General features: G+C 42.1%; 1 protein-coding gene and 1 long non-coding RNA gene across 2 annotated transcripts; both read left to right on the forward strand.

Annotated features, from left to right (window-relative positions):
- Window positions 1–299: 299 nt before the first annotated feature.
- Window positions 300–2851, forward strand: LOC116217981. Its single transcript, XM_031558002.2, has 4 exons — window positions 300–393; window positions 1647–1898; window positions 2040–2543; window positions 2847–2851. The coding sequence occupies exons 1-4, from the start codon at window positions 300–302 to the stop codon at window positions 2849–2851; spliced, it is 855 nt and encodes a 284-aa protein (XP_031413862.2).
- A 266-nt stretch (window positions 2852–3117) lies between these two features.
- LOC116225187 lies at window positions 3118–3617 on the forward strand. Its single transcript, XR_004165968.1, has 3 exons — window positions 3118–3201; window positions 3449–3476; window positions 3579–3617. It is a non-coding gene; the product is annotated as an uncharacterized LOC116225187 (long non-coding RNA).
- The last annotated feature ends 10151 nt before the right edge of the window (window positions 3618–13768 follow it).

Raw genomic sequence — 13768 nt, forward strand, 5'->3', positions numbered from 1 at the left:
CAGACCCTAATGGGAGGGGTCTGAAATGAAAGATCTAGAACAGACCCTAATGGGAGGGGCCTGAAATGAAAGATCTAGAACAGACCCTAATGGGAGGGGTCTGAAATGAAAGATCTAGAACAGTTCCCACAGCTGGCAACGTCTGACTCTGGACTGGATCTATTCGAGATCAAATCTCGATCCATTCCAGATCAGGACCTGATATGTTCTATGTGTTTTATTTTACCACACAGCGTGACACACAACACACCCGTGCATTGGGCAGCGACACAGGACACACACACACACACGCGCTGAAGATGTCGCCGGTGGAATTTGTCCTCTGCTTTTTCACCCATCCTGAGCTGTCCTTCCACACGGGCAGCCTTTTATGGCGCCCGGGGACCAAGCCAAGTGCTCGTGTCCAATCTTGGACAGGGACGGACAGGAGAGCGATCTTTTTTTCTGCATGTTTTTATATTGGGGTTCTTAGTGGAGGAAACCCTTGTGAACACGGCAAACTCCACACAGAAAGGCCCGGGACACAGCCCACCTGAAGACCGAACGCCGAAGGACATATCACATATCATCGCCTTTAAAGTGTAATAATCATCATTAAGGACTGCGCCTTTAAAGTGTAATAATCATCAAGGACTACACCTTTAAAGTGTAATAATCATCATCAAGGACTACACCTTTAAAGTGTAATAATCATCATATCAAGGACTACACCTTTAAAGTGTAATAATCATCAAGGACTACACCTTTAAAGTGTAATGATCATCATATCATCAAGGACTATACCTTTAAAGTGTAATCATTATCAAGGACTGCGCCTTTAAAGTGTAATAATCATCATCATCGACTGCACTGATAACTTCCTGTTTGTCATGTGATGCAGTCCTTTTTGATTAGGCCAGTATTATTCCGTTTCAAGAGGGTGACACAACCATAACCATTTATTGCACATTTGGAAAAACCACTTCCCCTTGTGTCTGTCTGATTTCCCCACGGGCATTACACATGTGGATGGTCAAAACCACTCCCCCTCCTGTCTGTCTCCATAGTTACTGCCCTGGCATGACACATTTGGATGGTCAAAACCACTCCCCCTTGTGTCTGTCTACATAGGAAGTCCACTGGCATCACACAGACAACTATATATCATCTTCTCCACAGCCGCAGATACTGTCTGATCAGTTCACAGCTATATATCATCTTCTCCACAGCCGCAGATACTGTCTGATCAGTTCACAGTGTACTCACCCTGAGCTCCTTGTCTGTGAGCAGCGATGGGGCCGTTAGGCTGTGTGGTACTGATGCATGTCTTACTCAAATGCTATGGTAAGAAACATAGGCTTCAGTGCATGAGAGAAATGGATTTGTGGAAAATACTCTCTGATTTCTTCATGTCCTTAAAGTATGTCAAAATGTGTCATTGACGTGAGATGAGTCGGTGGAGGGCTATGTCAACAGTAGGTGTGACCGGTGCTTGGAAAGAAAAGAAAAAATACGTTGTTTTTGAGATAACGGATATTTTTGTTGCTTCCCAGGAGACACCTACTTCTATTATCGCACAGGTGATGGTGATGGTGATGATGATGATGATGATGATGACGGTGGTGATGGTGATGGTGATGATGATAAGATCACCTTGTCCTGTACAGAGTTTGGCTGGCAGATTGACAGAGACTTTGACAACCGCGTGGATTGTAATGTAGATTTCTCATCTGAAACAAGCCAGAAGATGGAACCCCGCTTAAAAGGATGTGAGAAAAAATGGAGAAAAAGAAAATTCCGAATAAAAAAAAGGAGTGGATTCTATGCTTGTGTCCGTGATTTTAGTTCTAATTTCATCTACCCATTCAAACCGGACCCTCACGTTGGAGATACCTACATTGTAGCCAGACATCGAAAGCGTAAGTTAATATTGTATACCACTGAAGTTAATAAAAATAGCTGTTTCTATTATTATGAAGGAAAAAACTAAAATATACAAGATACCAATGACAGATTCTTCACAGATTTGTTTAATGATGACATATTTGACTTGTCCACAGTGGCCGTTCATGACCCTCCACAGAATGTGATTAAAGAGTCCCCCATCCTTTTAGACTGTGCCTTCGAGGAACCAGAGCCACAGTGGCCCTACGTAGTGTACTGGCTGAAGATGAGCGATGTGAGCGAGAGGAAGATCAGTGCCTGCGTAGACTTCTACAGCAGTGAGGGCCAGGACCGTGACCAACACTGCCCCATAGACCCACACTTACTCGGCAGGATATCCAGCACCTCACCGGGTCCTTCCGGGGCTTCAGAACCTCAGGCTTCAGAACACCCAGGCCACATCTCTCATAATGTCAGGATTGACCGAAGCCGGCCTGGGGACAGCGGCATTTACCTGTGTGTCCTGAACGTGCAGCGGACACATCGCCACGAAGCCCGGAGGGAGACACAAGACCAGACGGAGACACAAGACCAGAGAGGGAAGAAACAGAAGGACAGAGGACCCTGGGCTGTAATACGCAACATCACCGTCACCGTGAACCCAATCAGGAAACAGACAGGTAGGTGCGCACATCATTATTTTATTAGTAGTAGTAGTAGTATTAGTAGCAGCAGCAGTATTAGTATTAGTAGTAGTAGTAGTAGTAGTAGTTGTAGTAGTAGTAGTAGTAGTAGCAGTAGTAGTAGTAGCAGTAGCAGTAGTAGTAGTAGTAGTAGTAGTAGTAATAGTAGTAGTAGCAGTAGTAGTAGTATTAGTAGTAGTAGTAGTATTAGTGGTAGTAGTAGTAGTAGTAGTAGTAGTAGTAGTAGCAGTTAGGGTCTTTCTTATGTCCCATGACAGAGTAATGTTGATATCTCACCAGTGTGAGCACAAATGCAGGAACACACCTACTATGTTGTTGAACACACCTACTGAGTTAACATGTTCATGTTGTTGAACACACACACACACACACCTACTGAGTTAACATGTTCATGTTGTTGAACACACACACACACCTACTGAGTTAACATGTTCATGTTGTTGAACACACACACACACACACCTACTGAGTTAACATGTTCATGTTGTTGAACACACACACACACACACACCTACTGAGTTAACATGTTCATGTTGTTGAACTGCAGGAGCTCTTGTGGCCGGCATAATATTCTCCGTGATTCTCCTCGCTGGCATAGTTTTCCTGGCAAGACCAGTGATGGCAAACTATCAAGGTAACAACTCATTTATCACAAAGCAATGTTACTGAGTTATCTGGATTCTGGCACTGTGTTGAACCCAAAATGATAGAGTGGTTTATGCTTTGGTTTGTTTATTGTTTCCAATATGGGAGTCTCTCAGTTTTCACAACAGTTATTTCAGAGATTTGACTTTGTGCTCTAACCCCACCTCTTGTCTTGAGTTTTTACTATAAATTGACTTACTAAAGACATGCTGGTTCATGTGTTCCTTTTTTAACAGCACGTCAGGTTCAAATGAAGAAGCAAAGGTACTTGTTTTCTAACTAATTCAGACAGTATTAAGCATTGAGTATGTTCCCTGAAGTATTTAGTTTTGATATTATCATGACTTGTACTCTTGACATGTCCAGGAACTCCAATGGGGAAAATGGCCACACTGATCCAGATTGTGAGTTCCGTCCCCCCTCTCTCGCACTTTCCCAACACCATTCTGTAAAATAACTTCCCTCTTGTTTCTTGAGAACTATTTCAGCCATGAGGTTAAGTGTTGCTCAATGACTCCTCCACCATGTTGTGTCTGCTCTCTGTAGGCTCTCCCTATGCTGTGGGCTACAGGCAGCCGGAACCTTACTCTGTGGTACCGATCAGGACACAGATGGACAGTGCTGTGGGCTTCAGGCAGCCGGAACCTTACTCTGTAGTACCCATCAGGCACAGATGGACAGTGCTGTGGGCTACAGGCAGCCGGAACCTTACTCTGTGGTACCCGATCAGGACACAGATGGACAGTGCTGTGGGCTTCAGGCAGCCGGAACCTTACTCTGTAGTACCCATCAGGACACAGATGGACAGTGCTGTGGGCTTCAGGCCAGCCGGAACCTTACTCTGTAGTACCCATCAGGCACCACAGATGGACAGTGCTGTGGGCTTCAGGCAGCCGGACCGTACCCATCAGGACACAGATGGACAGTGCTGTGTCCTCACCAGCAGGACCCAGTGGACAGACCTCAGATATGCCTGAACCTTACTCTGTCATTGCACTCAACAATATAGCGTAAAACAACAGGTACCTCGGTCTAGAACCTCAAAGATCCAGGTAGCTTAAAACAACAGGTACCTCGGTCTAGAACCTCAAAGATCCAATATAGCTTAAAACAACAGGTACCGCGGTCTAGAACCTCAAAGATCCAGGTAGCTTAAAACAACAGGTACCCCGGTCTAGAACCTCAAAGATCCAGGTAGCTTAAAACAACAGGTACCGCGGTCTAGAACCTCAAAGATCCAGGTAGCTTAAAACAACAGGTACCCCGGTCTAGAACCTCAAAGGTCCAATATAGCGTAAAACAACAGGTACCTCGGTCTAGAACCTCAAAGGTCCATGTGGCGTAAAACAACAGGTACCTCGGTCTAGAACCTCAAAGATCCAGGTAGCTTAAAACAACAGGTACCCCGGTCTAGAACCTCAAAGATCCAGGTAGCTTAAAACAACAGGTACCCCGGTCTAGAACCTCAAAGATCCAGGTAGCTTAAAACAACAGGTACCTCGGTCTAGAACCTCAAAGGTACCCCGGTCTAGAACCTCAAAGGTCCATGTGGCGTAAAACAACAGGTACCCCGGTCTAGAACCTCAAAGGTACCCCGGTCTAGAACCTCAAAGGTCCAGGTAGCACTTTTATAACTTTCTCAGAGAGTCGTATCCCAACAGTGGAGGTCTAAAGCTACGACAGACATTGAAAGTTACGACCATCCTAAATTACGACCATCCTAAATTATGACAATCCTAAATTATGAGCATTCTAAATTATGACCATCCTAAATTATGACCAACCTAAATTATGACCAATCTAAATTATGAGCATCCTAAATTATGAGCATCCTAAATTATGACCATCCTAATAAATTATGAGCATCCTAAATTATGACCATCCTAAGTGCTGTATGGATGTTTGAGGTTCCAGGCTCTGGAGGGGGATGAAGATGACTCAGTTATACATTTAGAGAGACTCAGAACAGCTGTTCAGGTAATGGGTCATGAAATAATGTGGTGCCGCACATGTTACACCTGAACAGGAAGAAAACCATCTCCAGCGTTCTGTTATTCAAAGCTCTTTAACCAATCAGGAAGCTTCCTCAGCGATGGACATACATACCAGCCAATTGTTTTGCTCGTAGCCCAGTTAATAAAGGGAAGGAGGTAAGGCAAGGCAAGTTTATTTATATAACAATAATTCATACACATTGGTAACTCAAAGTGCTTTACAAATGAGCAGACAAAACCGAACACAATAAAAGAGTAGAAAAGGTGAAGTGCATTATAAAAAACAGAAAAATAAAAAGGTGAACTACATCATAACAGTTAAAAAGAAAAAAAAAAAGTAGTTTATAGTTGGGTCTTAAGTTAGTAGTTTACCCAGTTGGGTGTTAAGGAAACATTAAGTAAGAATTGGACCTGACAATAACACTGGTACACTAACTTGTAATACGGAGAATTGAATGTCATTCCGCTTCCTCCGACAACACCGTCATTGGTTTAGCCATGATGTCCATACAGAGAATACTGCGCTAGCTTCTTCTTATAGCTAGCAGAAGGGTCTCGTTGTTGTTGTGTGAGGTGGTGCCATAAAGTCTTACGTCGTTCTCACGAGAGGTGTTGCGCCCTGTCCACCAAAGTGACATAGTGCAATACTAGGTGTACTGTTGCCATAGTGACATAGTGCAATACTAGGTGTACTGTTGCCATAGTGACATAGTGCAATACTAGTATACTGTTGCCATGGGTGCCAATCTCTGTATTACAGGTCAGTGTACCACCAAAATGATTTTGAAGCTGTTATTGTAAGGTACAATTGTTACATAATGTTGCTTTAAATCTAGATTTGATGTATCAGGAAGTTGGTTTTGCCATTCTTGATGTAAGCAGGAAGATGCAATTTCCGTATAACAAGTCAGTGTGCCACCAAAATGATTTTGAAACTTTTATTTTAAGGTAAAGTTGTGACATAATGTTGCTTTAAGTCTGGATCTGATGTAATCAGGAAGTTGGCTTGAAGAGCTGAGCCGCATGGCAGCTACAGTAAGAGCTGTTTCATCACGTCTAAGCTCTGAGAGTAGTAGGCATTATCTCTCCATTCCTCTGAGAGTAGGCATTATCTCTCCATTTCTCTGAGAGTAGGCATTATCTCTCCATTCCTCTGAGAGGTAGGCATTATCTCTCCATTTCTCTGAGAGTAGGCATTATCTCTCATTTCTCTCCAGCGCTCTGAGAGGTCTAGCAGGCGTGTATCTAAGAGGCAATGTGATCCAGTCCCATTTAGATGATTTATAAACAAGCAGCAGTGCTTTAAAGTAATTTCTGTGAGCTACTGGAAGCCAGGGTAAGGTCTTAGTACGGGAGTAATGTGGTCAATTCTTTTCTTTTTCATAAGAACTTCAGCAGCAGCATTTTGTACTTTCTAAACAGATTGAAGATCTTTTTAAGAAGGTCTGTAAAAAAGCCCATTGCAGTAGTCAACCCTGCTGCAGATAAAGGCATGAATGAGTTTTTCTAAATAGTTATTGCCTCCCATGGTTGTTAAAACTGAGACTGCAATCAATGAAGTGTCCTTCGCTTTAAGTGTCAGGATGAGTCGCAGATGAGACATGTCTCTCCTCATTTTCCCCAAATTAGATTATTTCAGTTTTGAGAGATTGAGACATTTTGAGAGATCCAGCTGTGGGGGACCCCAGGACCAGGATGTTGGTGTTGAGGTATAGTTTCCATGGCAACATAGAAGCTCCTGACACCCCAGGACCAGGATGTTGGTGTTGAGGTATAGTTTCCAATGGCAACAAGGATGTTGGTGTTGAGGTATAGTTTCCATGGCAACAGAATAAGCTCCTGACACCCCAGGACCAGGATGTTGGTGTTGAGGTATAGTGTCCAATGGCAACAGAGAAGCTCCTGTCTTGTATGATCTGAGCCACTTGATAACCACACCTGCAGATCCAACCCAATGTCCCAGCCTGTGCAGTCGTATATTATGATCAACCCCAGCCTGTGCAGTCGTGTATTATGATCAACCCCAGCCTGTGCAGTCGTGTATTATGATCAACCCCAGCCTGTGCAGTCGTGTATTATGATCAACCCCAGCCTGTGCAGTCGTGTATTATGATCAACGCCAGCCTGTGCAGTCGTGTATTATGATCAACGCCAGCCTGTGCAGTCGTATATTATGATCAACCCCAGCCTGTGCAGTCGTGTATTATGATCAACCCCAGCCTGTGCAGTCGTATATTATGCTCAACCCCAGCCTGTGCAGTCGTATATTATGATCAACCCCAGCCTGTGCAGTCGTGTATTATGATCAACCCCAGCCTGTGCAGTCGTATATTATGATCAACCCCAGCCTGTGCAGTCGTGTATTATGATCAACGCCAGCCTGTGCAGTCGTATATTATGATCAACCCCAGCCTGTGCAGTCGTATATTATGCTCAACCCCAGCCTGTGCAGTCGTATATTATGCTCAACCCCAGCCTGTGCAGTCGTATATTATGATCAACGGTGTCCAAGGCTGCACTGAGGCCCAGTAACACCTGGACTGATGTTCCGCTGTACCTGTATATCAGTATAAATCCTTTAAAACCTTAGTGAGAGCTGTCTCGATGCTAAGGTTAGTCATTAGACCTTAAGAAGGAGGGGACTATTGGGCTGTTTCAGTCCCTCCTTAAAACAATCACAAAACATCTGGCCCTATGAATGCTGTATATAACAAGCTCATAAACATCTGGATGCTGTGTATAACAAGCTCATAAACATCTGGATGCTGTGTATAACAAGCTCATAAACATCTGGATGCTGTGTATAACAAGCTCATAAACATCTGGATGCTGTGTATAACAAGCTCATAAACATCTGGATACTGTATATAACAAGCTCATAAACATCTGGATGCTGTGTATAACAAGCTCATAAACATCTGGATGCTGTGTATAACAAGCTCATAAACATCTGGATGCTGTATATAACAAGCTCATAAACATCTGGATGCTGTGTATAACAAGCTCATAAACATCTGGATGCTGTGTATAACAAGCTCATAAACATCTGGATGCTGTGTATAACAAGCTCATAAACATCTGGCCCTATGAATGCTGTATATAACAAGCTCATAAACATCTGGATGCTGTGTATAACAAGCTCATAAACATCTGGATGCTGTATATAACAAGCTCATAAACATCTGGACCTATGAATGCTGTGTATAACAAGCTCATAAACATCTGGATGCTGTGTATAACAAGCTCATAAACATCTGGATGCTGTATATAACAAGCTTATAAACATCTGGACCTATGAATGCTGTGTATAACAAGCTCATAAACATCTGGATGCTGTGTATAACAAGCTCATAAACATCTGGATGCTGTATATAACAAGCGTATAAACATCTGGACCTATGAATGCTGTGTATAACAAGTTCATAAACATCTGGATGCTGTATATAACAAGGTAATAAACATCTGGATGCTGTATATAACAAGCTCATAAACATCTGGATGCTGTGTATAACAAGCTCATAAACATCTGGATGCTGTGTATAACAAGCTCATAAACATCTGGATGCTGTGTATAACAATCACAAAACATCTGGATGCTGTGTATAACAAGCTCATAAACATCTGGATGCTGTGTATAACAAGCTTATAAACATCTGGCTCTATGAATGCTGTATACAACAAGCTCATAAACATCTGGATGCTGTATATAACAAGCTCATAAACATCTGGATGCTGTGTATAACAAGCTCATAAACATCTGGATGCTGTGTATAACAATCACAAAACATCTGGATGCTGTGTATAACAAGCTCATAAACATCTGGATGCTGTGTATAACAATCACAAAACATCTGGATGCTGTGTATAACAAGCTCATAAACATCTGGATGCTGTGTATAACAAGCTTATAAACATCTGGCTCTATGAATGCTGTATACAACAAGCTCATAAACATCTGGATGCTGTATATAACAAGCTCATAAACATCTGGATGCTGTGTATAACAAGCTCATAAACATCTGGATGCTGTGTATAACAAGCTCATAAACATCTGGCCCTGTGAATGCTGTATATAACAAGCTCATAAACATCTGGATGCTGTATATAACAAGCTCATAAACATCTGGATGCTGTGTATAACAAGCTCATAAACATCTGGATGCTGTATATAACAAGCTCATAAACATCTGGCCCTATGAATGCTTTATATAACAAGCTCATAAACATCAGGCCTTATGGATCATCGTCATCATTATTTATTCAGGGAGAATTGACTGAGCACAGGGCTCTTTTGCAGCAATGCCCTGATTGAGGCTACATAGTACAGAAGAACAATAAATAAACAAACCATAACAAAACAAAACAGACAAAATAAATAAACAAAACACATTAAACAACTCAGAAATTAAGTATTAAAAAAAAAAAAAAATAACATAAAGTAAAACAAAATTAAATCAGAGAATAATTTAAAACAACAGCATTGAGGCACATCATTAGCATGGATATAACAAGGTCATAAACATCAGGCTCTATGAATGCTGTGTATAACAAGCTCATAAACATCTGGATGCTGTATATAACAAGCTCATAAACATCTGGCCCTGTGAATGCTGTATATAACAAGCTCATAAACATCTGGATGCTGTGTATAACAAGCTCATAAACATCTGGATGCTGTATATAACAAGCTCATAAACATCTGGATGCTGTATATAACAAGGTAATAAACATCTGGCCCTATGAACAAGCTTATAAACACCAGGCCCTATGAATGCTTTATAACAAGGTCATAAACATCTGGACCTATGAATGCTGTATGCAGATCTTGCCCATAGTGTTGATGAAAGTTCAGTAGTTGAAAAAGACGTTTAATTTGTTATGTTGAATATGTTGGGTTTGATGGTGTTTTTCTACTTATTAATTTGTTTGTTTTATTAATTATTTGTAGTTTGTTGTTTATTGAGTTGTTGTGTTGTCAGCTACACATACAGTATAAAATCACATTCCAATTGTGTGCATGTAACAGACATCTGAGAGGGAGGGGATGGGTGTTACAGGTGCTGTTATGTTTGAGTTCCTGAGGTTAACGACCTCTGACCCCTGACCCCTCAAGGTCAGATCAAGGTGAGATTTCATCAAAAGGGTTGTTATTTCATTTCATTTTGACATTTATAGTGACGGAACCTCTCAAGGTCAGATCAAGGTGAGATTTCATCAAAAGGGTTGTTATTTCATTTCATTTTGTCATTTATAGTGACGGAAACCCAACTTGAAGGAAATGTTTTTTCTTTCTTAAAGATACCCTTTTCCAATCCATGTTTTATGAAAACCAAAATACAAGATGTCAAAAGTTCTTGTTTTCTGGTTTGTTATGACAAACGAGGACATCATCTGGTTTCAAAGGTTTGTGTGTGATGTTTGCTGTCAGTTACATGTCATGGCCACAAGGGGGCACTGCTGCTGTTACAAGCTCTAAAACCTTGTCCCACTATCCCGTGTAATATGTTTATAGTTCCACAGTGGTGTCAACCTGCACATGACTGCCAAGCTTTAACCAAAATGCAGACGTCTATCTATTTTTTACTTAACTTTGTACTTGTGTGTTTAGGGCCTCTTAGTATTTGGTCATTCTGTTTCTATGTTGCACAGTAGTCCTCAAGAGATGAAATGTCATTATACTATGATACACGCACATGCGGAAGGGCAATAAAAGCTGGCTTGACTTGACTTTTAACTGGTTTGGCTTGAGGCTCTTTGTTCTCGGGTGTATTAGAACCTCTGTGATAACGGATCATATATTCCTCAGGTGAAAGTGTCTTTGCATTATAGGGTGACAGCAGTGAGAACATCACTGGAAAATAACATCCTTAAAAAGAACTGCAACCATTCCAGCAAGGTAGGAATAGTGTGATCAGCATTGTGTTTCAAAGATGCACTTCCTCAGTGGATAGAAGAAGTCTTCCTCAGACAATCATGTCCCGTTTATCGGATAAGACCAATCCAAAGAGCGTGGTCTTTCTCCTCTCTCTCTCTGGCTTCAGTCTGAAGGCAAGAGATTCTGTTCTCCATGAAACCCACTCAATATAGTTTCTAAAAATCTAAAAACGACTTTACTTTTACTATTCTGATCATACATTACATACAGGCTTTATCTTATCTTTATGTCTGTTTTTATCTTGAGTCTTTTCTGTTGATGATTCATAGACCACAAGAAACACTTGAGGTCTGTAATGTCTTTTGTCTGTGATACTAGCACACCTATATGTAACATACCAAACATACAGTATGTCTGTAATATTAGCACACTTACAACTTCTTTTGTGTGAAGGACTCTCTTATTTTCATTACTTGACAAAGGATAAGAAGCTAACTCTGTCCTGTGGCACCTGAAATTGGCAAGCAGACATCGATTTCAACAACTTGGTAGACTGCAACCTCTCTCCTCTCATATCAGAACTTGTGTCTTCCGTTCACTCTCCTCTGGACCAAGGTGTCTGTGACCCAGAGCATGAGGGTCAGATCATGAAGTCCCTCACGCCCATTTGTTTGTCTACATATATATTCTCTGGTCATTGTCTATGGCACGCAGCTTCCTGTAAATAGCAGTGTCATGAGAGTCAATACAGGAAGCTAATGGGTGACTTCATGATCTGACAATCAGCAATGCAACTCACTCAGCCACTGATCCATTACTCAGACAGTAGATTTTACAACCCCAAATCAGAAAAAGTTGGGACCGTATGGAAAATGCAAATAAAAGAAGAAAGCAGTGATTTATAAATTTACCTTGACTTGTATTTCATTGCAGACAGTATGAACACATATTTCATGTTTTGTCTGGTAAACTTCATTTGATTTGTAAATATACATCCATTCCTGCCATTCAGGCCTGCAACACATTCCAAAGAAAGTTGGGACGTGGGCAATTTAGGGGTAGTAATGCGGTAGAATAATGAAATAATGATCGTGATGAGAGTGATTTGAAACAAGTGATGTCAACAGGTCATTGTAATCATGATTTGGTACAAAAGCAGCATCCAGGAAAGGCCTAGTCCTTTAGGAGCAAAGATGGGCAGAGGATCGCCAGTTTACCAACAAATGCGTAAGCAAATAATTGAAATGTTTCAAAACAATGTTTCTCAAAGAAAGATAGTAATGGATTTGGATATTTTACCCTCCACGGTGCATAAAATAATGAAAAGATTCAAGGAATCTGGAGAAGTTTCAGTGCGTAAAGGGCAGGGGCACAAGCCTAAGGTGAATAATCGTGATCTCCGATCCCTCAGACGACACTGCATCAAGAACCGTCATTCATCTATAAGCCATATAACCACATGGGCTCAGGATTACTTTGGTAAACCTTTGTCAAGCACTACAACACGTAGTTACATACACAAATGCCAGTTCAAACTTTACTGTGCCAAAAGGAAGCCTTATGTTAACCGTGTTCAGCAGCGCTGACTTCTCTGGGCTCGGAGGCATCTGGGATGGACCATCACACAGTGGAAACATGTATTGTGGTCAGACGAATCAGTATTTCAGGTCTTTTTGGAAGAAATGGACGCTGTGTGCTCCGGACCAAGAAAGAAAAGGACCATCCAGACTGTTACCAGCAACAAGTCCAAAAGCCAGGGTCTGTCATGGTATGGGGTTGTGTCAGTGCCCAGGGTCTGTCATGGTATGGCGTTGTGTCAGTGCCCTTGGCAAAGGAAACTAACACTTCTGTGATGGCACAATTAATGCCAAAAAGTAGACATTTTGGAGCAACATATGCTGCCTTCAAGACGACATCCTTTCCAGGGAAGCCCATGCATATTTCAACAAGACAATGCAAAACCACATTCCGCACACATTTCAAAGGCATGGCTGAGGAAGAAGGGTGTGTGGGTGCTGGACTGGCCTGCCTGTAGTGTGTGTGTGTGTGTGTGTGTGTGTGTGTGTGTGTGTGTGTGTGTGTGTGTGTGTGTGTGTGTGTGTGTGTGGGTGTGTGGGTGCTGGACTGGCCTGCCTGCAGTCCTGACTTAGAGAACCCCAATAGAGAATGTGTGGCGCATTTTGAAACGCAAAGGTTAGGTATCCCTGCCTAATCTCACTGCAGGGTTGCTGATGCATGAAGCCTGTTTGCAGTGCTCATTGCCCTATGAGATTAGATGAAGCCTGTGTGCAGTGTGTGTGTGTGTGTGTGTGTGTGTGTGTGTGTGTGTGTGTGTGTGTGTGTGTGTGTGTGTGTGTGTGTGTGAGTCTGTGTGCAGTGCTCATTGCCCTATGAGATGATATGAAGCCTGTGTGCAGTGTGTGTGTGTGTGTGTGTGTGTGTGTGTGTGTGTGTGTGTGTGTGTGTGTGTGTGTGTGTGTGTGAGTCTGTGTGCAGTGCTCATTGCCCTATGAGATGATATGAAGCCTGTGTGCAGTGTGTGTGTGTGTGTGTGTGTGTGTGTGTGTGTGTGTGTGTGTGTGTGTGTGTGTGAGTCTGTGTGCAGTGCTCATTGCCCTATGAGATGAGATCAAGCCTGTGTGCAGTGCTCATTCACACACACACACAGACACACAGACACACACACA

This window comes from Clupea harengus, chromosome 20, assembly GCF_900700415.2.
Source record: "Clupea harengus chromosome 20, Ch_v2.0.2, whole genome shotgun sequence".
In the NCBI taxonomy this organism is placed as follows: Eukaryota; Metazoa; Chordata; class Actinopteri; order Clupeiformes; family Clupeidae; genus Clupea; species Clupea harengus.